At 55.8% G+C, this 26,890-nt stretch overlaps 1 protein-coding gene and 1 long non-coding RNA gene across 7 annotated transcripts in view; one reads left to right on the top strand and one right to left on the bottom strand.

Moving 5' to 3' along the window:
• MYO1F (myosin IF) overlaps positions 1–26,890 on the bottom strand; it is a 32,903-nt gene that overhangs the window by 5,871 nt on the left and 142 nt on the right. The window contains exons 1-19 of one of the 4 annotated variants that reach the window (XR_013554336.2): positions 18,702–20,024; positions 17,728–17,865; positions 17,213–17,302; positions 17,035–17,129; positions 16,538–16,625; positions 16,335–16,424; positions 13,617–13,748; positions 13,329–13,460; positions 12,993–13,125; positions 12,621–12,817; positions 11,856–11,936; positions 11,643–11,729; positions 10,737–10,823; positions 9,897–10,064; positions 9,117–9,202; positions 6,371–6,452; positions 4,945–5,051; positions 4,329–4,427; positions 4,084–4,228 (exon numbers count right to left, since the gene is read on the bottom strand). Coding sequence is in view for 3 of the 4 variants with exons in the window: in XM_078443499.2 (XP_078299625.2) it covers positions 4,084–4,228; positions 4,329–4,427; positions 4,945–5,051; positions 6,371–6,452; positions 9,117–9,202; positions 9,897–10,064; positions 10,737–10,823; positions 11,643–11,729; positions 11,856–11,936; positions 12,621–12,817; positions 12,993–13,125; positions 13,329–13,460; positions 13,617–13,748; positions 16,335–16,424; positions 16,538–16,625; positions 17,035–17,129; positions 17,213–17,302; positions 17,728–17,865; positions 18,702–18,812 (2,148 nt within the window). In the remaining variant the exon portion in view is untranslated. Of the gene's footprint in view, positions 1–4,083; positions 4,229–4,328; positions 4,428–4,944; positions 5,052–6,370; positions 6,453–9,116; positions 9,203–9,896; positions 10,065–10,736; positions 10,824–11,642; positions 11,730–11,855; positions 11,937–12,620; positions 12,818–12,992; positions 13,126–13,328; positions 13,461–13,616; positions 13,749–16,334; positions 16,425–16,537; positions 16,626–17,034; positions 17,130–17,212; positions 17,303–17,727; positions 17,866–18,701; positions 20,025–26,890 lie in introns of those variants that run through there. The other 3 variants (XM_078443499.2, XM_078443498.2, XM_078443500.2) reach the window with 3 other exon arrangements.
• Positions 962–25,100, top strand: LOC144612755 (uncharacterized). Of its 3 annotated transcripts, XR_013554340.2 has the most exons (8): positions 962–1,056; positions 2,443–2,620; positions 2,752–2,852; positions 2,979–3,079; positions 5,690–5,846; positions 15,989–16,211; positions 18,528–18,729; positions 24,904–25,100. It is a non-coding gene; the product is annotated as an uncharacterized LOC144612755 (long non-coding RNA). The 3 variants fall into 3 exon arrangements; XR_013554338.2 differs by lacking the exons at positions 2,752–2,852; positions 2,979–3,079; XR_013554339.2 differs by lacking the exons at positions 2,752–2,852; positions 2,979–3,079 and having other exon boundaries at positions 15,989–16,234.

Genomic DNA, 26,890 nt, shown 5'->3' with positions numbered 1-26,890 from the left:
TATTTTTGAGACAGAGAGAGACAGAGCATGAACAGCGGAGGGGCAGAGAGAGAGGGAGACACAGAATCTGAAACAGGCTCCAGGCTCTGAGCTGTCAGCACAGAGCCCAACGCGGGGCTCGAACTCACGGACCGTGAGATCATGACCTGAGCCGAAGTTGGACGCTTAACAGACTGAGCCACCCAGGCGCCCCAATTGTTTTGTTTCTCAGGCTGATATCCTGTGGGTCAGTGGGTCTGTGTACAAAGCGTGTCCAACTACTGCCTGGGGGGCAGTAGGTGCATTTTGCAGTTCGCTGAGGGGATGACAGGTAGGAAGAAAGGGAGACCAGCCTTACAGAAGCGGGGGTGGGGCAGTCAGCCAGGAGTCCTCCTTCCCTTAGCTGTTTAGGGCAGATGAGACAAGTGTCCTCCAACCTCGTTATTTCTGCTCAGGGAAGGGGATTTGTGTTCATTGTTGGGAGAGGAATCTTCCTGTCCACAGAGTTTGAAATTCGTCTCCTTCATATGCAGAGGGCAGATCAGGGTGTGCTTAAGGTGGGTGAGACAGGAATCTGAGCTTATCCTGGTGTGCTGGGTTGAATAGTGTTTCCCCGAAATTCATGTCCACCCAGAACCTGTGAATGTGACCTTACCTGGAAAGAGGGTCTTTGCAGACGTAATCAAGTTAAAATGAAGTCATGCTACAGTGGGGTGAGGGTGGGGGTGGGTGGGCCCTCCCTCAATCTAGTATGATTTGGTTTCTTTATAAGAAGAGGGAAATTTGGACCCAGACACAGAGGAGAAGGTCGTGTGATGACAGAGGTAGAGATTGGAGTGATCAAGAATGGCAAGGTTGGCCGGCACCCACCAGAAGTTAGGGAGAGTCAAGGAAGGCTCTTCCCTGCAGACTTGAGAGGGACCGTGGCCCCGCGGACACATTGATTTTGGATTTCCAGCTTCCAGAAACGTGAGGAAATTAATTTCTGTTGGGTTAAGCCATCCAGTCGGTGGTACTTCACTACAGCAGCCACAGGAAAGGAACACACGCAGCGTGACGGGCAGGGAAGGCCAGCAGGTGTGTGAAACAGCCAAGGATAGTTTGAGTCCATGTGTACAAGGAGCCAAATTCAAATCAGAATCATCCCAATGTGGGCTGGCTGACAGAGTCCCCACCTCCGTTACGGTAACTTAATTCTTTGATCAATTGTGATACAGCATAGTTATAAACAGTTACAAAACTGTATCCAGGGGCGCCTGGGTGGCTCAGTCGGTTAAGCGGCCGACTTCGGCTCAGGTCACGATCTCACGGTCCGTGAGTTCGAGCTCCGCCTCTGTGCTGACAGCTCAGAGCCTGGCGCCTGTTTCAGATTCTGTGTCTCCCTCTCCCTGACCCTCCCCCGTTCATGCTCTGTCTCTTTCTGTCTCAAAAATAAATAAACATTAAAAAAATTTTTTTTTTTTAAAAACTGTATCCAGTTTTTTCCTGTGCAAATTTTCAGTCTTGTTTTTCCTTACAACATTTTCCCACCAAACTTTTCCCTGTGTGAATTTCATTGTTTCCGGCCATGGAAATAATTTTTGTCAGAATTTGATTTTACCTTAGATAGCCTTAGCCAGTGCTAGCCTTGTTGACTCCGTTTTTTTGTTTTGTTTTTTTGTTTTTTTTTTTTTTCCCAGTGTCAATTTTTACATGTTTCTTTCGGAGTCAGATTTTGCAAACTGCCTGTAACCAGTGGGATGGATTCTCTTTCTCTGTCTCTCCCATCCTCTTTTTCTGACCCTCCCTCCCTTTCTTTCTCAACTGCTACAATTTGAATTGTTCCCGATCAGTTCCAGTCATGGGCAATTTTGGTTTGTGATGCTAGTTTCTGTCAGTAAAAAGATCTACTCTGGATGCAATTCCAGACTGTTCTCATTTCTTGGAGCAGAGCACATCCATAGGGAAAGCTCTAGAGATCGGTACAGACAAGTTTGGGGGACAGAGAACCCGACCTCCCGAAACAGACTATTTTCTTCTTTCTCTTTTTTTTCTTTTTTCTTTTCTTTTCTTTTCTTTTCTTTTCTTTTCTTTCCTTTCCTTTCCTTTCCTTTTCTTTTCTTTTCTTTTCTTTTCTTTTCTTTTCTTTTCTTTTCTTTTCTTTTCTTTTCTCCTTTCCTTTTCCTTTTCCTTTTCCTTTTGTTTTCTTTCTTTTTTTTAAAGTAAGTTTTATGCCCAATGTGGGGCTTGAACACACGACCCTGAGATCAAGTGCCGCGTGCCAATAATCCAGCTTGGTCCAGGCAGGGGAACATAAGATCTGCGTGGGAGTGTAGTGAGCCAGCACAACACATCCAGAAGGCCGACTCCCGATTTGCCATCCAATCCTCACATAGCAGCAGGTGGCCAGGCAGGCCCTAGGGGATTCTTTGCACTGCCTTATTATTTAAAAAAATTTTTTTTTAATGTTTGTTTATTTTTGAGAGAGAAACAGAGACAGAGTGCAGACAGGGGAGGGCCCGAGAGAGAGGGAGACACAGAATCCGAAGCAGGCTCCAGGCTCTGAACTGTCAGCACAGAGCCCGATGCGGGGCTCAAGTTCACGGACTGCGAGATGATGACCTGAGCTGAAGTCGGACGCTCGACCTACTGGGCCACCCAGGTTTTTATCTATCTATGTATCTATGTATCTATCTATGTATCTATCTATCTATCTATTTATTTTTAATTTTTTTAAGATTTTATTTTACTTCTTTTTTTGTTTGTTTGTTTGTTTTATTTATTTGTTTTGAGAGAGAAAACACATGGAAGGGGGTGAGACAGAGAGAATCCCCAGCAGCCTCTGCACTGTCAGTGCAGAGCCCAACGCGGGGCTCCATCGCACGAACAGTGAGGTCGTGACCTGCACCAAAATCGAGACTCTGATGCTTAACCAGCTGAGTCACCCAGCTGCCCCTTTACACTTATATCTTTAAGTAATCTCTACACCCGACGCGGGGCTCGAACTCACGAACCGCGAGATCATGCCCCGAGCCGAAGTCAAGATGCCTGACTGAGCCACCTGGGCGCCCTGTCATTGTTGCTTTTTTTAAAAAAACTACCCCTGTCCAGCTTTGCTGAGGTATAACTGACGCGTGACATTGTGTAAATTTAAGGCGTACAGGAGTTGACTGGATACATGTACATATTGCAGAATGGTGACCGCTATAGATCAGCTAGCGCCTCCACGCATAACATAGTTACCATTTCTTTTGTGGTGAGAACCCTGAAGATCTACCTGCCAGTATCTAATACAGCCGTGTTATCTAGAGTCGCAATGCTATACGGTAGGTCCCCAAGACAGATTTGTCGTCGTCACTTTGTTACTCCCCTGAAGGCAGAGGCCCCATATACTAGGTGGTGCTCCCGACCTTTTGAGAAAAGGCTGAGAGCGGCCGATAAGGTGCTGGAGGGGTTATTTCTGCACTGGAGGATACAGAACGAGGGTTTTCTTTGACAGATCGGGGCCTGGGGCAGGTCTTGGGATAAGCCAACCGCCACTTTGACACGAGTCTCCAGCCCAGGGACTCCATGTGTCCATGAAGCAATGAAGGAAGAGGACAGAGAAAGCAGGCTAGGAGAAGGTACAGAAAGAAATTAGTTAAGGGGCGCCTGGGTGGCTCAGCCGGTTAAGCGTCCGACTCTTGGTTTCGGCTCAGGTCATGATCTCACGGTTCGTGGGTTCGAGCCCCACATCGGGCTCTGGGCTGACTGTGCAGAGCCTGCTTGGGATTCTCCCTCTCCCTCTGCCCCTCCCCCCTCGCTTTCTCTCTCTCAAAAGTAAATAAATAAATGTTAAAGAAATAGAAGTTAGTTAAAAAGGAAGAAAGCAGAAAGAGAAGAAGGATAGAAAGTTCTTCTCCCTCACAAGGGGCTTGTCACCACAGGTGGCCACTCGTGTCCCTACCTGCCTCCTGGCCACCAGGGGACCGTCTGGCTAATTCCGGTTTTTCTGAGCACCTGCTATGTGCCACACACTGGGCAGGAGACTTCCCGTTTTGTCTAATCCTCACCCCAGTCCTGCACGGGGGCCTTCTCCTCCCCCCGCTTTCCAGACGGAGAAGTCTGTCTGCCTCTCACACTCACCGACTCAGGGTTCTTGACAAAGACCTTGGTGCTCCCCATCTGGTACTGGTCTGGATCCATGTTGACTGCCCGAAGCAGGTGCTGGACCCCCTGACGTTCATCCCCACGCCACTGTGGCCACGTCTCCGGGGTCAGGATGGCGTACCTGGAGGCAGAGGACGTGGGAGGGTTTGGAGTCCACGTCCCCGCTGGTGGATATTCTGCGGGGTGGCAGTTAGGGCCAGGGGTGGGCGGGGACACCTCACCTCTGCAGGAACTTGGAGAATTGGCGACGGTAGGCAAAGCCAGCCCGGCGTACTCTGATGTTCTCCTTCAGGCCCAGGTACTCCACCTGGTGCTTGACCCTAAAGGGGAAGGCACTTTGAGTCCCCTGCGGGGTACTCCTGGTCCTGGGAGTGGGTGGGTGCTGCTGGGCAGGGCTGGAAGGAGCAGACGTGGGGCCCAGTGGGTCTGGATTCGCGCCGGGGGCAGTGTGGGGGGGGGGACTTCAGTGCCAGTGCCAGGGGTCAGCCTGGGAGTCAGTCCTGTGGGGGTGGGGACCCAGCTTCTGGGGAGGGAGGGGTCTGTGACAGTTCTGTGGTCAGTTCCAGAGTTCATCCTAGGGGTGCGTCCTAGGGTTTGGGGACTGAGGGGACTGTGCTAGTTCCTGGGTCATCCTGCAGTCAGTCTGGGGTCATCCCTGCAGTCTGGATGGTCGTGGTCAGTAGTAGGTATAAACCCGGGGCCCTGAGGAGGTTTGCACTGGTCCTAGGGGTCAGCCCTGGTTAGTCTTGGGATGAGTCCCATGACCCTGGGCGGGTTCTGGAGGGAGGGGTCCGTCTGGGGGCACAGGAAGTGTGGATGGGTCCAGCTGGTAGTCACCTGCTCTCCTCCCAGTCGCGGGGCTTCTTGGTCTCGTTGGGTTTGATGCAGCGGATGTAGTGGGGTGTACATCTTTTTAGCGTGGCCACCAGGTCATTGGCTTGTTTCTGAGGCGGAGGAGAAGGCGGGGGCGATGGAGCGATGGGACCCTCGGACCCTCTCTCCTCCCACCCTGGATACAGACCCAAGAGGCAGAGACGCACTAAGTGAGGGCTGGCTCCCAGTGCACCACGGGGTCGGGTGTCCCTGGTCTGTGCATATACCTCCATTAGCACCAGGGTTGACAACCTCAGACGAGAAGCTCTCGTGTTCACAGCACTCAACGCTCAATCTGGCACATCACAAGTGCTCAGCAAACATTTGCGGGTGGCTAGCTGAGCACTCAGAACATGTGCACAGAACATTTCTGCCTGTCCTTCGGGGAGCCGGTCCTCCGGGAGTAGGGAATCACGTGTGTGTGTGCCTGAGAGGCCAGCCCTGTGCATTTTAGTCCCTTGGAGGAGACTAGAAAGGAAATCGTCCCAGGTGGGGGGATTGGAGGGAGCGGCATGAGAGTCCTCTGCTGTGTGATCGGGGCCAGTGACTGTGCTTCTCTGAGCCTTGGTCCCCCCGTCCCATGGGGGTGGGATTAGTCCCATGCACGGAAAGCGTCCCCGCATTTGCTGCCAGTACTAAGTGCTTAAGGCACGGTCATTAAAATGTTTTCAGGATGGGACACCCAGTTGATCGTAGCACTATTCACTAGGTAAAAGGTGAAAGCAACTGAGTGTCCATCCACGGAGGAGTGGATAGGAAGAATGTGGCCCGTTCGTACACCGGAAGATTCTTCAGCCTTAAAAAGGAAGGCTGTCCTGACCCCAGCTACAACATGGACGAACCTGGAGGACGTTACGCTGAGTGAGGTAAGCCAGACACAGAAGGACACGTCCTGCCTGATTCCACTCACGGGAGGTCCCTGGAGGAGTCCCGTCCACAGGACAGAAAAGATGTGGGAGTCAGGGGGCGGGGAGTCAGTGCTCCATGGGGACAGAGTCTCAGTTTGGGAACATGAAAAAGTCCTGGGCACGGATGGTAGGGGATGGTGGCCCAGTGTGAGTGTGCTCGATGTCCCTGAGCTACGCACTTAGCAATGGTTACGATGGTCCCTTTCACATGTTTCCCCCCACAATCCAAGTGGCATACAGCCAAAAGGCCAAAAAATTTTTAAGATGATGGACGGTTCAGTTTGGATTTAGGGAGTTAGGGGGACATCGAGGAAGCTGGTAGAACCCCCCCCCCCAGAGTTGGAAGAAGACCCTGCTGGACAGAGGGTGCCAGAGAGAGGGGCAGAGGCCCCAGGACGCAGGAGAGACAGAGGCTGGGATGAGTGGAGAACTGTCCCCAGCCCTCCCCGGGCCCAGCTCCTCCTCTCCTGCCCGGGACCCACCTTGATCTTGGAGCCGGCGGTGCTGGGGCGGCCCTTCTTGTCTACATCCAGCTTCTCAGGAAACAGCATTCGGAGGAAGGCCCTGGGCAGGGGGCACAGGAGAATTAGAGGTGCCCTCTCCCAGAGGGGAGGCTACCTAGACGCCCGTGACCTAGAGGACGCGCTGCAAAGCGTAGTTCTCCCTGAGTGTGGGGGGTGTAATGCTGAGAACCAGGGAGTTGCTTTTGTCCTTTCGGTTTGATTTGTTTGCACCTGTTCCTTCTGCCTCGGTGACCACGCTTGGCTCGGGTAGCAAGTAAAATAGAACAAAGTTAAATTAAGTACGAACACCTATCAAGGGATGCGGCATCTCAGGCAACAGGGGCAGGTCCCCTTTCAGGAACAATCCTACATGCACAGGCTCACGTGCGTGTGCAAAGAGCCACAGACAAGGGAGCCTGCTGCTGTGACCCTGCCTGTGGTCGCCATGATGGGCACAGTCACATCGCCCCTCAGCAGGGGATTGGTTAGACACCCTGGCACATTCACAATTCTCTCCCTCATCTCCGGGGGACCTTCCCTGACCATCACAGCCCAGGATGAGTGGACTGCTCGATCGGTACATATTTGGGAAGATGAAAACGCTCTGGAATTAGAGAGTAGGGATGGTTGCCCGACGTTGTGAATGTGCCTTAAGGCCACCGAACTGTTCAGTTCCGAACGGTGAAAAGGTAAATTTTATATTGTGTGTATTTTATCACGATTAGAAAGTTAAAGAAAGTAAGGGGCGCCAGTTGAGCGTCTGACTCTTGACTTCAGCTCAGGTCATGATCTCAAGGTTCGTGCGTTCGAGCCCCGCATGGGGCTCAGCGCTGACGGTGCAGAGCCTGCTTGGGATTCTCTCTCTCCCTCTCTCTCTGTCCCTCCACTGCTCACTCTCTCTCTCAAGATAAATAAATAACTTTAAAAAAAAGGAAATAAAAGAAGGTAAAAAAAGAAAAAAAAGAGTGATGCCTACCACAATCTCCAGCCCTTTATCACCTTAGTTTTCCTTTTCAATGCTTGCTCCAGTGGATACTGGAATGACCAGGAGAGCTTGTTAAAACACGGATGGCTGGGCCCCACCTCATCCCTCTTGAGTTTCTCATTCACACATCTGGGCTGGGGCCCGATAATTTCTAGTGAGTTCCCAGCTGATACTGCTGCTGCTGGCCCAGGAACCCTACTTTGAGAACAACCGCTCTGTCCTTTCCAATATGGCGGCTCCTGGTCACCTGTGGTTCTCGAGGCCCTTGAGACCCGGCCTGTCCAAATCATGATGCGCTGTGAGTGTTAAATCCATAAAAGATTTCACAGAGTACCACAATATGGGGAAAGAGGATGTAGTTCATCCATTCATAATTAATTCATACTCATTCATGGATAATTTTTATATGGATTATATGTTGAAATGATATTTGGGGTATGTGGGGCTTAAGAAAATATTTTTTAATGTCACCTGTTCACCTTTTTTACTTTCCGTATTTATTTGATTTTTACTTTAATTAATTTATTTTAAGTTTATTTATTTTGAGAGAGAGAGAGAGAGAGAGAGAGAGCGCCAGGGAGGAGTAGAGACAGAATCCCAAGCAGGCTCCAGGCTCTGAGCCATCAGCACAGAGCCCGACATGGGGCTCGAACTCACCAACCTCGAGATCATGACCTGAGCCGAAATCAAGAGTCAGACGCTTCACCGACTGAGCCACCCAGGCGCCCCCACCTTTCTACTTTTTCAGTGTGCCCTAGGGAATTTAAAATTGCACACATACTGGGAATAAGGTTTGGGTGCAGTTTGGCACAAGGGATCTTTCTGGTGTGATGCAGATGTTCCCAGACGGGTAGGGGTCATGGTTGTACAATCCTACGCGCTGGCTAAAAATCCCTTCTCGAGGCGAGCGCATTTAATGGCATGCAAGTTGTACCTGGACACAGCTGTTTGAAAGTCATGATGCGTGCAGCTCGGATTCTACGTGGATGTGGGGTACAAGGGACAGTGCCGGTCGAGATCATTGGATCTCAAGGTCAAATGTGCACGTGGCTCTCGAGGAGGCATCAGGGGCGTCACGTTGAAACGCAGATTCTGATTTAGTGGCTGTGGGGTGGGGTCTGAGGTGCCACATTTGTCGGCAGCTCCAAGGGTGTTCAGGAGCCATAATTTCAGCCTTTTACGGACCACTGTCTTACGACTCTCATGCGACACTATATTCTATTTGCCTTTTTTTTTTTCCTAGTTCAACACCTGTCTCCTCGCGTGGCTCTCGACTCAGTGAGAGCAGCCGTGTTCTCCGACCTGTCCGGTCCTCCGTCCCCACAGGTTCAAATCGTGCCTGGCACACAGCAGAGCCTGGACAAATTTCTGAGGTTAAAAAGGCAAAAAATGGACGCCGGCATGCAGCTTTGGTCAGGGAGATGGGAGCCATGGGTCCATATGTGTTAACACGGAAAAATGCAGGGCGTGCTGTGTTCTCACGGTGTAACCGGGGAAACCGTCCACACCCCACGTGGATTGGGTTGGCGCAGGGGAGCACTGGATGGGCCATAAGGAGCTCTGAGGGCTTTCCTCACTTCTTCCTGTGGGCCTCGGGGGGCTAACCAGTCACTAGAAACACCGTCCCTGTGGACAGCCACACTCACAAAGTCTGCGGCGTGATGGGAGCTCTGGGGAAGACAGAGTGGTCCCCAGCCTCCCCACAATCCCTAGGAGGATGTGTCCCCGGAGGTCACTCACTGCTCACTGGTCTGCATCAGCTCTATGAGGTCAGAGAACAGGACGTCCCGGTTCCTCTCGCAGAAGCCGTTAACATCGTAGGAGACCTGGAGGGAGACAGGGTTGGGGGGGAATGCGGGGCTGAGACCTGAGGGGTGCTGCTTACAGCCCAGGTGGTCAGGGGTCCTGTGGGGGCCTGCTCTGGGCTGACAGGATCGGGGGGTACCTATAGTTCACAATAAGGGGCAGGGGGCTCCAGCCTGGGCAGGGGGTCCCTGGGGATGTCTGCTGACCACCGAAGGTCAGTGGGAGAGTCTGTAGTCCTGTCAATTGCGGGGTGGAAGACCGTGGCCAGGGTCAGAGGCCAGCGGATTTCTAGAGTCTTGGGTAGGGGTCCGGAGGGGGCTCCAGCCCATTTTGGAGGGTAGCGGCTTGCCGCGTAGGCCTTAGAGTTTGAGTTGGAAGGCCGTGTCCTGGGTCAGGGGTTAGTGGGGTTTGCAGCTCAGATTGCGGGGGAGGGTCTGGTGCACAAGGTGGGGTCAGTGGGAGGGAGTTTCCGCCCTGTTAGTGGGAGCTGCGCTGGGAGTAAGGAGAGCTGTGACCTTGGTCGGGGGCCAGTGGGTTTCTGCAGGTCTGGCTGAAGGAACAGGGTGGGGGACCCAGGCCAGTTCCTGGGGGTGCGTGGGAGGGGTGGAGAAGGGGGTCGCTGGAGTGCTGCAGCTCTGACCGGGGTTCCCTGCAGGCTCCTTTCACCCAGGGGGCTGGGAGGCTGCGGCTGGCCCGGGGCGGGGCACCGCGCACCTTGCCCGCGTAGTGGTGGATGACGAAGCCCGAGCTCCAGCTGTTGAAGTGCTCGTGGGTGCCCACTGCCGCCTGCAGCTTCTGCAGCAGGGTCTGGTCGGCGCCGCCGCCCGTGGCGTGCATGGTGGCGCACACGTCGTCCAGGACGCTCATGATGCCCGGGGGGCTCTGCGGGTCGGGGAGGCGGGCGGGTGGCTCAGCCTGGCGGGGCCCTGCCCCCATCCGGCTCCCCTGATCGCGGAGGGAGTGGAGGAGGCGGGGCTTCCACATACAAGAGCAAAAGTGGGGGGTGGGGAGTGGCTGTGGAAGCTAGCTGGGGGGGGGGGGGGCAGGGCGAGGTGAGGAAACCCACCGAGGATCCTCGCCCCTTCCCCCAGACTGGGATGACCTGGTGGGGGACCTGTCAGCCTGACCCCTTCCTCTGTCTCTGAGCAGGTTGCCATGGGGAAGGTGTTTTGTTTTGTTTTGAAAGTTTATTTATTTTGAGAGAGAGAGAGAGAGAGAGAAGGGGAGAGAATCCCAAGCAGGCTCCACACCGTCAGCACAGAGCACATGGGGCTCAAACTCATGAACTGTGACATCATGACCTGAGTTGAAATCAAGAGTCAGATGCTTAACCGACTGAGCCCCCCAGGGCCCCTGGGGCGGAAGGTTCTTTGAGTGAACAAGTGAAATGCAAGCAGGTGGGCAGAGTGAGTGGATGAGGTGGCTGATGGGTATTTCACTGTGCTCCATCTGTCCCCTAGCGGGGAGCAGGGGGCCCGAATCCCCCCTCCCCTCTTCCAGGCCCGGCTCCAGGCCCGGCAAGACCCGGACCCGCAAAGCTGACCCAGTCCTCACCAGCTTGTTTTCAATGAGGTCGCAGACGATTTTGTTGTTGAAATACTGGATGGGGGTCCAGCGGATACCCTCCTGTACGTACTCCTCCTGGGGGAGGCACAGGGGGCGGGGGTGGGGATGGGTGTCTGGGCAGAGGGTGTGTATGTTTCTAGAACGCATGCTTCACAAGGTGGGTGAAGGAGGTGTGGTGGGTGTTCCCATATCTCCCCACCTCACCACGTAGGGCCGTCTCCAGTTACAAAGTCTGTGGCCCTGTGTGAGGCAGGCTGGAACTTCTCCCCCTGGCAGCCCTTAGCCACAGACAGACAGGAGCCGGTTCATAAATATCCTGGCTCCGTGGCTCCTGGGGTGGACCACCTCTGAGGTCTGCGCTACAGTGTCCCCCAGGGCTCAGCAGAAATTGGCCCCAATTGCCTGCAGCATAACCCACTCATCATCATATCCTATTCTGCCCGCCCCTTTTTTTTTTAAGTGAGTCTTTCACTTCCTCTCTCCTCGCCTGATATTTGCCCTGAATCCTTGTCTCAGGCTCTGCTTCTGCAGGATGGGCAGGATGAAAACAGCAGGAATTTTTGTTCATCTCCTGCATGGCAGTCTTCCCCGCACTGCAAACAGTGTCTGGCACACAGCAGGGTCTCAGTAAATAATCGTTGGAGGAACGGACGAGGAGGCTGTTCCCCAGCCCTTGTGAACGTTAAAGAGGCAGAAAACCTCTTCCAAAGGAGATTTCATGAGGGGGCCTGGACAGCTCAGCAGAGAGAGAGGTGGGAATGGGGGCTGGAGGGGGGAGGGTCCCCTGGTTCCTCGGCAACCTTCATGGTCCTGCCCCCACCCCCAGTGTCCCCTGGCCCCTGGCCACCTGGCTGTCCCCGCCCCCACCCCCAGTGTCCCCTGGCCCCTGGCCACCTGCTCGGCTTTCAGGGTGAGTTCGATAAAGATTTGCTGCAGCTTCTCGTTGACAAAGTTGATGCAGAACTGCTCGAAGCCATTTTTCTGCCAAGGGAGGCAAAGGGTGCTGCCTTCAGGGGCCTGATGCTGGAGGCTCCTGGGACCACTGGGCCAGCCAAGGCGCGGGGGGGGGGGGGGGGGGGGTAGGGGGGTGGGGAGCAGAGGCCGAACCTGGAAGATCTCGAAGCCGTAGATGTCAAGCACACCAATACTGTATTCCTCCTGGGGCTTCTGCATAGCACGGTTGATGGCCTGTAATGTGGGTGGGGACAGCAGGTGAGTGCCAGCGTGCCACTCTCTTGCGCTCCTAGCCACGTTCACAGGCTATGTCCCCTCATGCCTGTTCCTCTCCTGCCTTCTCCAGCTCTGTGTGCGGCACCCCCCCCCCCCCCATGAGAAACCCAGGTGTCAGAACATCCGGGTTCCTACCTTGCGAACTGGCTTTGGCCCTTGACCATTCTGCACCTCTATTTTCTCATCGTTAAAATGGGTTAATAATGGCAACTACCCTGCAGGGCTTTGTACGGGAATTAAATTGGTGTGTAGGAACACTGAGAACCGTACCTGGCATAGACTACGTGTCATATAATGTTGGCTACTACGGTATTGTCACCATTCCTGGCCTTGACACGTCCTGTTCCTGTCGCTCCCATCCAGTCCACCACTTGTCCTTCTGCTAGCCCCCTGGTGCCTCTCAGATGCCCCCACCTGTCTCCACCCCCACAGTGCAGGCCTGGATGGTTCCAGCAGCCCCCTCCCTCCTGGGCTCGGCCAGAAGGAGCCTCCGCCCACGTCATCCATCTGATTGGCTCCTGCCCCTGCTTGATGACTCTGATGGCTGGTGACAGTCAAACCTGCCTTCCCCACTTGGTTGGTCCAAGCCCAGGTTGCTCTGGGGCAGCGCCTCTCCCCCTGCCTGGCCCCGGCGCCTCTTACCTCCACAAGAAAGTCGAAGAGCCGGGCGTAGAGCCCCTTGGCCAGGGCGTCGCGGGTGTAGGCCGCCTGCTCCACGTTGAGGGTCACATCGATGGACTCGCTGCGCCCGCCCCAGCGGCTGTCCATCTTGCGGCTGGTCAGCTTCTCCTGCAGCCGCCCGCTGTCGATGCCCAGCAGGTAGGCGGGAAAGGCCAGCACTGCCGGGCGGAGGGGGCAGCCAGTTAAGCTCTTGGGCCTCCTGCGATGCTTGTGGCACTCCCCATTTTGCCCAGTGACTCAGATACTGTCCTCGTGGGCTCTGACCCTCCTGGGGTCGAACTAGGAGGAAGCAGTTCACGCCTCCGCCCCACCGTCCCCGGAACCCACACTCACGGTCCACACTCTCCACCCGGGCGTAATTCCCGTCTTCACAGAAGCTGATGTTTCCCAAGTGCAAGATCCCGGCCACAAGCTGTAGGACCAGCTGCTGGACGTTGGGTGGGATCCCAATGACCTGCATGGCATTCTGCGGGCACAACAGGGACAGGGCCTGTGCCACGGATCCCCACCTCCGCCCTGCCCTCCTGGGTTAGACTTCTGGGGCCACAGCACGGAGTCAGGACACCGGGATCCCTGTCCTGCCTGTTTCACCCGCTTGCTGTGTGACGTGAGGCAAGTCCCTGCCCCTCTCTGGGCCCCGGTTTCCTGGTGTTGGTGGTCACTGCTCACCAGAGTCTCACTGAAGTCACTCCGGTCATCGGTGCCATCCACCTTGTAGGTGTCCGACTGGAGGTAGTAATAGTACTCGGGGGTCATGAGCCCCAGGTTCTGCCGCTGCTCCTGGGAGGCTCCTTCCAGCAGCTGGGGGGTGAGCAGTGCGCATGCATCTGACGTGGGACTGCACAGCCCCTGTGACCCCCCAGTCCTCACTGTCACGGGCTCCTGGGCACCAACATTCCCCCCCGTCTCCCCTTGGGCTCTCCCCCTGCCCCAATCTCGCGGCCCCTTTCCCAGCACCTGGTAGTAGATGTGGAAGTTCCTCTCGTTTTCGTTCTGCATGACCACACGGGATTTCTCTAGCAGGAAGTTGGAGATCTTGCCCCCATCTGGCTCCCCGCCGCGGCTGAACTGGATCTCAAAGTACTTGCCCTGAAGCCGAGAGAGACACGTTAGACCCCCAGGGTCCCGGCAGTGCCGGTGGGGGAGGAGTCGAGGATGGGCCTTAGGAGCCTGGCCTCTTGAACCCTCTTGCCCGTGTGACCTCAACTCTGCTCTCCACTCCCCCTTACTGACTTGGCATCAGCTCCTTCCCTCCCGCCTTTGTTTAAGCTGCTCCTTCTCGGCTGACTCAAGTCCACATCTGGGCATCCAGCCCTGTGCCGGGCACATAGAAGTACCTCACTTTATTGACCAGTTTCCCAGGTCTTCTATCGCAACACAGAGCCCTCCATGTTCCTGGGGGATGTTGCTAGTTTCAGTGATCCTGGGTGTCTCTCCCGTGTTGTCCCTGAGCCCAGAGCAAGGGCTCCACGGCCCCTTCTTTGGCCTCTGCCAACCTCTGGGTTCTACTCTGGGCAAAGGTTGGAGGGCAGAGAAGCCCTATGTATCTATAACATATATGTTACATAATATTATATGCAAAATAAAACATGATTGTGTTCTTGAGGTTCAGCCATGTTTTTGTGTGTATCAGTAATTTGAAAACACATACGGTGCGATTTCCAGTTATATAAAGTTCTAGAACAGTCGAAACTAATCTCTTGTTAAAAAAAAAAAAAAAAAAAGTCCCAGAGGAGTGGTTGCTTCTGGGGTGAGGTGAGAACAGAGACTGACCGAAAAAGGGAGGGAACTTTCTGGAGTGATGGTGATGTTCTGTATGTTGATAGGGCTGTGGTTGTACAGATGCACGCATTTTTCCAAACTCTGTGCATGATCCGCTTTAATGTGTTTTGCTCTATGCAAATTTTACTTTGAAAGAAGTCAAAGAAAAAAAATGAAAGAAATCGGGGCGCCTGTATGGCTCAGTCGGTGGAGCATGCGACTCTTAATCTCAGGTCATGAGTTCAAGCCCCGCATGGAGTGTGGAGCTTACTTAAAAAAAAAAAAAAATGAATGGATGGACTCATGATAAAGCAAGTATAGCAAAATGTTAACAACAGAACCTAGGAGGGGGGCAGCAGGTGTTCGCTATGCAATTCTCCCCATTTTTTTGTGTATTTGAGATTTTTAATACTAAACGTTGAGGAAAATACTTCAAATATAATTACATGATAAAAATGTTAGAAAATAGGGGCGCTTGGCTGGCTCATTTGGTAGAGTGTGCAACTCTTGATCTTGGGGTTGTGAGATCGAGCCCCATGTTGGACGTAGAGATTACTTAAAATTAAAAAAAAAATCTTCATTAAAAAAATCCTAAGCCATAAGATTTATATTTTATTTTATTTTTATTTAAAAAAAATGTTTTCATGTTTATTTACTTTTGAGAGAGAGAGAGAGAGCACAAGCAGGGGAGGGGTAGGGAGAAGGGGAGACACAGAATCCAGAGCAGGCTCCAGGCTCTGAGCTGTTAGCACAGAACCTGACTCAGGGCTTGAACTCGTGAACTGCGAGATCATGACCTGAGCTGAAGTCGGATGCTCAATTGACTGAGCCACCCAGGTGCCCCAGCCATACAATTTTTAAAAAAATATTTATTTTGAGAGAGAGATGAGGGGGGTGGACAGAGAGAGACAACCCAAGTGAGCTCTGAGCTGTCAGCACAGAGTCTGTTGCAGGGCTCGAACTCACAAACTGTGAGATCATGACCTGGGCCGAAATCTAGAGTCAGACGCTTAACCGAGCCACCCAGGCACCCTCTCCCCAAATTAAAAAATCTTAAAAAAGAATGTTAGAGGGGCGCCTGGGTGGCTCTGTCGGTTGAGCGTCCGACTTCGGCTCAGGTCATGATCTCGCGGTCCGTGAGTTCGAGCCCCGCGTCAGGCTCTGTGCTGACAGCTCAGAGCCTGGAGCCTGTTTCGGATTCTGTGTCTCCCTCTCTCTGACCCTCCCCCGTTCATGCTCTGTCTCTCTGTCTCAAAAATAAATAAACATAAAAAAAAAAAATTAAAAAAAAAAAGAATGTTAGAAAAAATATAATTAATAATATTTAGGGGGATAAAATAAATTGTATTAGCATATGGAATTTATTAAATAATTTTCATATGCAGGAATTATTGAGATCTGTGAGATGGATATTAACACCATCTCCATTTTATGGATGAGAAAACAGGAGCTTCAGGAAGTTACACTGTTTTTTGTTTTTTTTTTTTTTTGGTCCAACCCACAAATCTAAATAGTGATAGAATCAGACCATAACTCCAGATCCATTGACCTATTCTGTCTTCTGTTAGGCTCAGCGTAACACCTGACGGAAGGAAGAAGCCCAAGAACGATTTGTTAAAAGAAACAACGGATGAGAGAATAAATCGGGAACTGAAATGTGAATAGGAACGGACGTAGCATGATTGCAGCCAAGGAAATATAGAAGAATGTTACTCAGACAAGTCAAGGAAGTCAAGGCCACTGCAGTTCAGCTGACGGGGGAATCTTTTTCAGATGGACCATAAGCAGGAAGTGAGTCTCCCATCCAGGAGCAGGTAGTTCCTCTATTGCTGGGAATACACGTGTGCGTGTGTGTGTGTGTGTGTGCGCGTGTGTGGAGGGAGCCCTTGCTCCAAAGCAGGGCTGCGGACTCACAAAGCGGCTGGAGTTGTTGTTGCGCACGGTCTTGGCATTGCCGAAGGCCTCTAGCAGTGGGTTTGACTGCAGGATGATATCCTTCACGTGCTGTGGGCAGAGGCGGGTGGAGGTGGGAAGAGGTCAGGACGAGGTAGGCGGTCCTGGGGGTTCATTACTGTGCACGTGGGGAGACCCTGCCCATCCTTCCATTCTCCCCTCACCTGGACCTTCTGGCCCCCGCCGGAGACCTTGGAGATGTAGCCCATGATGTATTTGGCGGCCACCGTCTTCCCTGCTCCACTCTCTCCACTGGGGGGGGGGTGGGTGAGGGAGAGAATGATCAGCAGACAGCAGGGAGGGGGGTTGGAGGGAATAAGTACCCTTTCTGGTGCCTGCTCATTCATTCATTCATTCGTTCGTTCCCTACCGTGTGCCAGGCACCATATCAGATTCCGGGGAAGCAATAGTGAAAAAACAGAGGAACATCCCTGCCGTCTCAGAGCTGACATTTAGAATGTGCCGACAGACAATAACATAATGAATAAATAAGTATATCCTGGGTCAGCTGGTGACAAAGTGAAGCGGGACCAGGGGCAAGGGGGGACGGCAAGGTCCCGTTTGGATCAGGAGCTCTGAGCAAACCTCCTCGGGGCTGGCGAGGCTGTTGTGGGGCCTGGGCACCGCCGTCCCCCGCCCCCCGCCCCCCCAACCCCCGTACCTGATGATGACACACTGGTTCTCACAGTCAATGAGCATGTTCCGGTACATGTTGTCCGTGAGGGCATAGATGTGCGGGGGATTCTCGTACTGAGCCTGGGGGAGAAGGTCAGGCCTGAGCGTGGCGCTGGGGGCCAGGGGTCCTGGGGCTGCGCCTCCCCCACCGGCCCCAGCCTCACCGCGCCCTGGTAGAGGTCGATCTCGCGGTCGGTGAAGTAAGGCATCTGCTTGAAGGGGTTGACGGAGATGAGCACAGAGCCGATGTAGGTCTGGGGTGTGGTGTGGTTAAGGGCGGTGCAGTGGCCGAGCTGGCTTGGTCCCCCCTGCGCCCCTGTCCCTTAATCCTAAGCCCCTGCGGCCTCCAGAGCCCCCCTTGCTCAGAGGAAGAGATGGGGCTACGGAGACGTGCTCGGGGACCCGGGGGAAGACAGGCCTAGGTCCGGAAAGGGGAGACGCGCTGTGGCTGAGCTACCCAGGGCAGAGGGGGTGGTGGGGGCCAGAGCCCCGCTGTCGCGGCCTGTGTCCCCTCCCCCGACCCGGCGCGCTCCCAGCACCCCCCCCCCCCATCGTTTGCCCTGGCGTCGGTCGTCGGTCGGTCCCCTCTGTGCTGCCGTCCCCCTGCCACTCTTCCCACCCCTCCTCCGCCCGCCCCTGTCGCCGTCGTCTGCCCGCCCCCGCCCGGGGCCCAGGGTACAAAGATGTAGTCGTCCATGAAGCGCTTGCGGAGGTTGCCCACGATGGCGTCCTCGGTGATCTGTGGCAACAGCACCATGTCGTCCACGCCGCTCTGCTTCACGTTGTGGCTCTGCCAGTGGAAGCGCTCCTTGCTGCCCTGGGGTGGGGGGTGGCCAGGCGGGGGTGAGCCCCTGCAGAGGGGACGCGGCGGGGGTGGGGGGGGGCAGGGGGGTGGGGAGGGTGGAGTGACGCCTCCGTGCCCCCCGCCCGCCCCGCTGGCCTCCGTCACCAGCTTCTGACTCTGCACTGTGGCCACCTGCCTGCGTCCTTCCCCACTTCGGGGACACCAGGAGAGGCCGGGTGAGGTCGAGAGCAGGCTCCTGCCCCCAAGGAGGGGGGCTCTGTTCTCGGTCCCTCCACCTGGTGTCCCACTGTCATGGAGGGGACCCTGGTGCCAGGCAGCTGTTGCAGGAGGGAAGTCGGGAGTGGAGGGAGGCTTGCTGGGCAGGGGGGCGGGGGCCTCGCCCTCCTTCTCACTTCTTCAGAGTTCCTGCCCCTCGCTTCTCCAGCCCCCTCTCCCTGCCCAGGCCCAGGCTGAGTCCCTGACTTCTCCAGGGCATTTGACCCGCTGCCCACCCCTTCCACCCCTAGGTGGCCTCCTTCCTCCCACTCTCCTCCTCCTCTCTCATGGTCATGCACGCTAGCCTGTCACATCCGTGACCTCTGCCCTCTGTGCCCAGCCATGAGCCTGCTCCTCCGCCCCCACAGCTTTCCCTTCTCATTTCCTTCCTCAGTTTTTTTTTTTTTTTTTTCAATCAGGTGAGACTTTCTTTCAGCCCCAGGGAGAGGACTCAGATAGAGGCTCCCCCAAAAGACCCCTCCTCCAGGAAGCCTGCCTGGAACGTTTTCCCTTTTCAGCCTGACTGAACTCATCCGGTGCCTTGGACACTTAAACATACTGGCTGTCTCAGATGCACTCGAGGGTCAGCGTACCCCTGCCGTGGAGGAGTCTGGCAGACCGGTGACTGATGGCGGCCTGGAGCTTCCCCGGCAGATGCTCTCATGCCTGGATAAGATGCCCCCTTCCTCCAGGAAGCCCCTCATGCCCAGACCAGGAGCTCTTGGAGGGCAGGGCCTGGGACTGAGCCCTTTCTCAGCTCTGGCAGGAATGACCCGATGGAGGAACAAGGAACGAGGGCAGAGAAAGAAATCCAGATTTGGCAGGGGGAGGCGGGGGAACCCCAAGAGCAAAGGATGCTGGGAATCAAAATCAAGTCTTCAAAGAGGACCCGTGTTTTGCCAGGCAGGTTCCAGGGAAGGGAGAGGGGAGACGCAGGGAGGGATCAAGCAGGAGGGTCACTGTCGTGTGGCCGCTGTAGGGCAGAGGTGGGTGAGGGGCCACAGTCTCTCCTGGGGACACTGGGGGGTTCCTGCACAGGGGAAGTGCGAGGTCAGATCCTGGACATGCCATCAGCCAGAGCGGGGTTCACCGATGGATGCCACAGGCAGTAAACGAGCCCAGTTCTTGGTGGGGGGTAGATCTGGGCTCTAATCCCGGCTGGGTGATCCAACACCGCTCTGAGCCTCAGTGGCCCCATCCGTAAAATGGCAGCAGCACGCTCACTTTCAAGGCTGATGTGACGGAGGAACTGCTCTGGGTGCCAAAACTGGAGTGGCGCGAGGGGCCCGGTGCCCCTCTCCGACGCACGCGGTTGTGAGGACGGGCCCCGGGGGCAGAACTGACATTCCCCAAGCACCTAGGACGGCCCGAAGCTGGGAGGCCAGGGGCAAAGCCCGCCACCCTCACGGCAGCTCAGGGGGCTCTAGGGACAGAGGCTTGGCAAGTGCCTGAGGCTTGACTAGGACACAGCTACATTGTTTCCAGGGGTGTGGGATTCCACCGTGGGCTCCGCCTGACAGCAAAGGCCAGGCGCTTGCAACCACCCGCAGGAGTGCCTGGGCCCCAGGGGCTGTTTGGGTGGGGCTTGAGTTCGAGAAGGGCTTTGCTCAGGAGCTGGGAGAAAAGCCGCAGCAGGCGGGGGGGCGAAGTAGCCAGGCCAAGGTGCAGAGAAGCAGGAGCTGAGAGCGGAGGAGGGAGTGCGGGGGTGGGGGGGGTGGTGCTTTGGGCTTGAACCCCCCTCGCTGCTTCCAGCCTGAGGTCAGTGGTCAGAGTGGGAGTTCCATATGGCACGTTTGCTCTCCCTGCTCTGCTCTGCAGCTGAAAACCTGTCTGTGGCTTCCCGTCACTCTTCCATCCATCCGGTCCACAAAGGATTCTGGCGCGCCTACTGTGTGCTGGTGACCTGGCCCCCCCCCGCCCCCCCCCCCCCCCCCCCCGGGTAAACCTCCTTCGGTCCCTAACCTCAGTGCCTCCAAGCTGTGCTGATGCCCACGCCTCTGCTCAGAGCATCCTTCCTGCCTGGTGGGTGCCTTCACACTTGGCTCAGGTGACATGTCCTGTGAGAAGGCCTCCCTGACCCCAGGCCACGCTGAGGATCCCCGCAGCTCCCCGGGTGTCCCTCACCACAGCCCTGTCCCCGCTCTGGACATCCTGCACACTGGCCACATCTTCGGGTGTGGAAGTTCCCGAGGGCAGGGGCTCGGGCAAATGCTGGGCTGAACTCGGCCTCGGGGCTCTTTTGAAAGAACCGAGTGGAAAAGTGAGGCAGCGCTTGGATGAATGGAGGGGAGGTCAACCAGGGCCAGGTGCTGAAGGGCCTTGAATGCCAAGCCAAGGAACTCAGACTTCATCAGCAGCAGCTTGGAGCGTTCTCAGTAGGGCCCTGTTGCTCTTGGGGACACTTTGAGAGTTGTGGGAGCAAATGGGGCGGCCTGGGTGGCTCAGTCGGTTAAGCGTCCGACTTTGGCTCAGGTCATGGTCTCACGGTTTGTGAGATCGAGTCCCGTATCGGGCTGTGTGCTGACAGCTCAGAGCCTGCTTCACATCTTCTGTCTCCCTCTCTCTCTGCCCCTGCTGTGCTCACGCGTACTGTCTCTGTCTCTCAAAAATAAATGAAACTTAAAAAATAAAAAAAGAATTGGGGAGCATTTTTGATTATCCCGGGGATGGAGACTGGCTGGCATTGTAAGCGGGCTGCAGCTACCAATGTGCACACAAATAATCGCCCTGATCAGAGCCCCCGCTGCTCCCCACCAGACGCTCATTCACGCGATGTAACTGTTAGTAACCACTGGGATGTAGAGCCAATTTCTATCTTATGCATAGACAGAAAATAGATGTATTTTTTTTTTTTGCCTCGGCATCTTCTAGCAATGCAACTACCCTGTGTCAAGGGGGATTTTAATTTCATTCAGATTTCACTAAGACTTGGTCAGCAGTAAGAAAAAAAAACCTTGATGTTTATTTTTGAGAGAGAGAGAGAGTGAGCAGGGGAGGGGCAGAGAGAGAGGGAGACCCAGAATCCCAAGCAGGCTCCAGGCTCTGAGCCGTCAGCACAGAGCCCGACGCAGGGCTCGAACCGTTGTGGTGTTAGTGTGGCCGATACGTCCCTTGACATCAGCCTGTGAGTGGGGCCGTCCGCTCACTGAGATAGACCTGGGTCCCCCTGTGAATCCCTGGTGGCTCTGGGTGCTCGGCTGTGGGCCACTGGCCTGAGCACTTTTCCTCTCTATGTGCATATAGAGAGTGCAAATGACTTCGCATTCTAGGAGATCGCATTAATTATTATGATTTACTTTTGATTAAGTAGGCTCCACACCCAACGTGGGGCTTGAACTCATGACGCTGAGATCAAGAGTCACATGCTCTACTGCCTGAGCCAGCCAGGCGTCCCTCACGTGAGTTATTTTTGGAAGGATGGGAGTCAGTGTGTTTCACTGTCTGTGAATTTCTTTTCTTTTCTTTTTAAACTTTATTGGGGCGCCTGGGTGGCTCAGTCGGTTGAGCGTCCGACTTCAGCCCGGGTCACGATCTCGTGGTCCGTGAGTTCGAGCCCCGCGTCGGGCTCTGGGCTGATGGCTCAGAGCCTGGAGCCTGCTTCCGATTCTGTGTCTCCCTCTCTCTCTGCCCCTCCCCCATTCATGCTCTCTCTGTCTCAAAAATAAATAAACGTTAAACTTTATTTATTTATTTTGACAGAGAGCCAGCACAAGCAGGGGAGGGGCAGAGAGAGAGGGGGAGAGAGGATCCCAAGCAGGCTCGGCACGGTCAGTGCAGAACCCAATGCGGGGCTCGAACCCACGAGCTGTGAGATCGTGACCTGAGCCAAAATCAAGAGTCGGACGCCTAACTGGCTGAGCCACCCAGGCGCTCCTGTCTGTGAATTTCATTTCAGGGCTTCAAGGGGGGGGGGGGGCCTGCCATGATGTTTGTTATAAGAAGGGGGTGCTGGCCGTGATGCACTAGGAACCCCGGGGTGCTGTGGGCAGGGCAGTGGGGAGGACAGAGTTGTGCCAGCTGCATTGTGCGGGGGTCAGAGAGGGTGCCTACGACAGGGGCTGAGCAGGGCGTTAGCTGGGAGGTTGGAGGCAGCCGGGGCGGGTGAGGCTCCGAGATGACAAGGGCCAGTTGGCAGAAACAGGGAGTCATGCTACCAAAGAGTGCCCAAGCTCGCCGGAGACAGAGGGGCCCCCTGGAGAGTGCTGGTGACCTCATTCATCAGTCAGATTGGGAGGTCAGGAGGTGTAGACGGGGAGTGAGGACGGCTCTCGGTCTGGCTGAGAAGGGGAAGAGGGCAAGAGGCTGTGGGGAGCCGTGGGGTCAGCGGGCATGTTTCCCGTTTTGAAGATGGGGAGACCCGAGTGCGTTGGCGAGGAGAGAGGATGAAATCGGGGAGCAAAGGGGTATTATTCACGGACTGGTGTCATTCAGGGGCCGCAGGCGGAGCTGGGGGGAGGCCTACTCTTTCTCTGAGCCAGCAGTGGGTGGGGAAGTGAGTGGGTGGGGACGTACGGGGGGTACAGGAAGCGGATCCTCTCTCTGAAGACCTCTGAGGAGTGGGGTTTTGGGTGGTAACTATGGAAACAATAGCGAACACCCCACTGGGGTTTACCGTGTGCCGCACTGTGGGCTAGGCTTTTTCCGTGAACAATCTCACTGAACCGTCCTGCACATGCTGAGGTCAGTACTATGACCGGGCCCGCTTTGTGGAAGGGGAAACTACAGCACAGAAAGGTTAGCTGTCCTCCTAGGGGCCACACAGCAGGAAGGGAGGACCTTGAAGAGGACTGGAGAGGCTGTCTGCTACCCTTAGCCCAGTCCGGGTCAGAGGCGGCCGGGGTCGGTGTTTCCAGATCAGAGACAAGGTTGGTCCCGACCAGGGTTTCCCCAGTGGGTTAACCTGGTCTCTGGGCTCCTGGGCCCCTCAAGCTGGGCCGAGTGAGACCCGAGACCATTTCCTTGCTCTGAGGTCAGAGGCCCTGATGCTGGCTATGTCTGGCTCTCTTGGCCCCAAGGACTTGTTTCCTCTTCCTGTCCCTTCCGTCTTCCCCCATCCAGCCGAGTGGTCCTCTGCCTCTTGCAGCCACTGACATTTTCCCCCTCTGTGTCCTGCCCTGGGCACTGGAAACCCCCAGACCCACTCCTACCCGCCTCCCCCTCCGCCCCCTGCAGTGACAAATCTGTGGGTTGTTTGTAGTGGAGGAAGAGAGGGTTTTGCTCAGGTGAGTACAGCATGTGGAAGGACGGTCAAGACTTTTGGCGTGGGACCAGGTGGGTGCGAGGCCTGGGGAGCCCACTTCACGGCTCCAAGCCTCAGTTTTCCCCTCCGTAGAATGGGTTCCATAACAAACTTCCTCCGTGGGTTGTCTGAGGGGAGTAAATGAGCCAGTGCAGAGAAGAAATACACTAGATGCCTCGAAAATGGCAGCTGGCGACCCCAGGAGCATGTAGAGGAAGTGATCAGTGATTGACGCAGGATACAGGAGTATAGATGCTTGCTGAGTGAGTGAATGAATGGGTGAAATACCACTGGGATGAGACCGTCGCTTGCCCTGTGTCACGGGTGCCCGTCTCCCTGTGGCTCCCAAGTCTCCGTGGACCAAGTGTGTTTCTAAGTCCCTTCTTTGGGGGTGGGGGTGCAATGAAGAGGTTGCGGTCACAGTTGACCACAAGCTAAGTATGACTCAACCCGATGGGGCTCTTGTGAAAGAGAGTCCGGGCTGGGGGGGAGGTGGGAGGTTCTTCAGAGAGACTCCCCCCCAGTCTAAGGTGGACGGCTTGGGGAGCACGGCTTCCAGCTTCTTTGGGATGGACATTCTAGGCCCAAATGAGGCTGGAGGGATGGGCAGCCTGGGGCACGTGGGGGGAAGGCACCCCCAGACCCACACAGCCCCTCATCAGGTAGGGGGGAGCAAGAGATCGCAGGTCAAGGGGGCTGTTAAAAGCGTGACCTTAGGAGTCACGGGGTTGAAATCCCCTGCCACTTTTGGGTCGTGTGGCAATTCACCTAATCTCCCTGCCTCCGTTGTCTCATCTGGACAATGGGAACACTGACCTCACGGGGCGGCTAGCTGCACGGATTCAGCGAGGCCAAGGGTGTGAAGCAGACCCACTAGCCTTTCTCACCACTGGCAGCGGCAGGGGCAGGCTCGAGCTGGCCAGTCCCCCGGGCTCAGGGCACAAGGCCAGGAGGAAGGGCTGGATGAGGGAGCTTTTGCAACTCGCCCTAACTGCTCTGGCCTCCCTGCTCCTGGGCGGTGATGAGAAGAGCCTCAGACAGGAGAGAACAACGAAACAGCCATTTCCTTCCTCGTTGGGGTCCTGTGAGCTGTGGTCGCCAGCAGGGAGGAGGTATGACATTGCCATGCAGCACAGCGCCCCAGCCCCAGCCCCTGGTGTGTCCCTGGAGCATTGGTCCTGTCCTCCCCCAAACTCGGTGGGGTTCTGGGGCCACGCCCTGCATCCCTGCACCGTGCAAACAGCATTCTCGCCTCCAAAGGCTCTTGAGGTCCCCCTTCCCTTGGGGGGAGGGCTCTCGGTGTCCATTTGGCCTAGCTGGAGGCCCTTCTCCTCTGGGGACAGGTGGGGACTCTTGTCCTTCTGCAGTCTTCCACCCGAACTCTCTCTTGGGCCCCTGGCCACTTCTGTCCATCCCCGCGGCTGCTGCCTGTGGACTCAGCAGCCACATAACATACAGCTTTATGTCTGCGCTTTAGAAACAACCACCGTCACCCTCACCGAATCACCATCCCCGAGAATAACCTGCTCCTGCCTTCACCCCCTTTGCCCTCACAGTCAAACAAAAGGTGCCGATAACCTCAATCATGGCACCCACCGTCAACGTCACACAGAACAGGGAACGGGTCCCGCCGCCAAGTTCCCTACCGTTGCCACCGCCACGGCCACCGCCGCTGCCACGCTCACAGCACTGGCCGTCCACGGCCACACACGACCAACTTCCACTAAGGCCGCCGTTCCCACACCACCATCGCCAGGGCGGTCGTCAAAAATCAGCAACGGACGACCAACAGCCAAAAGTGCTGCCATCACCACCCCACTCGGGGCAAGAGTGGCCACCGACTACCGTCATTCCACGGATCAGCCCTGAAGACGACCAGCCACCAACCACAGATCAACACCGGCTGACAGGCGGCAACCATCGCCCCTGCCGACACGCACCCACGGGACTCACAGTTACCGCCAACTTGCGACGACCATGGGCGATGACCACCATCACTCCCCTCCCCCTCCCCGGGCACCCACCACCCATCATTCAACAGCAACCGAGAGTCGCCTCCCCCGGCTGCCATCACCAATGACAGCAATGAATGGGCATCGCCCACGGGGACTGCATCGAGGGCACAGTGCATGGCTTGGGGAAGCACCTGAAGAACACTGCTCCGTTGACTCCTTCGACACTCTTCCCGGCACTCATCGCCCCCGCCAGGAAGCAGTCGGCACCCCTGGATGGAAGTTTGGCCTCGTGGATGGGGTCTGCCCTCTGTTTTCCCCTCCGTGGTCCTCTTGGGTTGAGTTTCTCCCTTCCCGCAACCCGCCAGGAGAGCAAACCGTTGACTAAGCATTTTGTACAGCTTCCTTGCGAGGGGGTGGATTTCTTTCAAGTAGCAAATCATTTCCTGTGTTCTTTTGATCTCTGTCTCCCCATCCGAGCGCCGGAGCCTTCCTGGCTTGGCTCCTTCTTCGAGGAATTCCCATCCCAAGCCCGGGGCTCTAAGCTGCCACTTTGGTGGGTGAGCTACCCAGAGGGGTCCTCGGCCAGTGACCCCCGGTTTGTCACGGGCTTTCTGAAACGAGGAGAGGCTCTCTCCCAGACGAACGCAGTCCCTGCTGTCTGGTCCACCACCCTGCCTCCACCTTGGTCAGGTGCCTGCTGCGGCTGGCTCGGTGACTGTCCCAGCCACATGCTGTCGTTGACAGAGTGACAAAAAATGAAAGTCGAAGTGGTTTGCAGATGCGTGGAGCGGTGGGGGCCCATTTTAGAGGCAGCCTGGGCTCTCTCTTTACGTGTGTGTTAGGAGGCTGCTGGGTCTAGACCCACGATAGTGACGGTCTCCTGAACCCTGTCACCGCAGTCATCGCCAGACCTCAGCCTCACCAGGTGGTGACGCGGCTGGCGGCAGGGTGTCCCCTGCCATACTTGCTTGGAAGGCTTCTGGGAGTGGTGTGGCCCTGCCGGGCCTCCCCGCCTCCTGTTTCTGTGATCGCTACAGCCAGACATGCAGGCACACTGCCACGACACCATCACTGCCCCCCATTGCCCACTGGACACAGCTTCTGGCCGCAGCTGTGGACTCAGAGTGGCCGAGCCCGCAGACCCTCTGAAGTTCGGAGTTTCCCGGAACACCTTCCCTATCACCACTGACTTCCAAATATGACATGTGTGGGAACTGAGGCCCAGAGAGGGGAAGTGGCTTGCCCAAGGCCACACAGGAAGATGAGGGACCAAGATGAGCTGGAAACTGGCTCTCTAAGCCCTGACAAAGGGGTATGTCCTTGTCCCCTGCAGATACTGTGTGGTCCCTCAGGGTCATCCTCTGTCCTTTGTTACTGCTCCCTCCTTGGTCCCCTATCACCATTCTGGCATCCTGGCACCACCCGATGTGAACTTGGACCCTGGTGAAGGATGCTGGGGCATCTGAGCTGCAGAGAGGGACCCCCCAAAAGGTCCTCTGTGCCCCTCCCCCTGGCCCCACCTTCTGATGGTGGCCCTGGGGCACCTCCACCTGGGTGGTTGCTCCCCACCCCTGCACTCGAAGACCCG

Source organism: Panthera onca, chromosome A2 (assembly GCF_046562875.1).
Source record: "Panthera onca isolate mPanOnc1 chromosome A2, mPanOnc1 haplotype 2, whole genome shotgun sequence".
In the NCBI taxonomy this organism is placed as follows: Eukaryota; Metazoa; Chordata; class Mammalia; order Carnivora; family Felidae; genus Panthera; species Panthera onca.
Note: the sequence above shows the minus strand (reverse complement) of the source record. Positions and strands in the feature narration are given on the sequence as shown.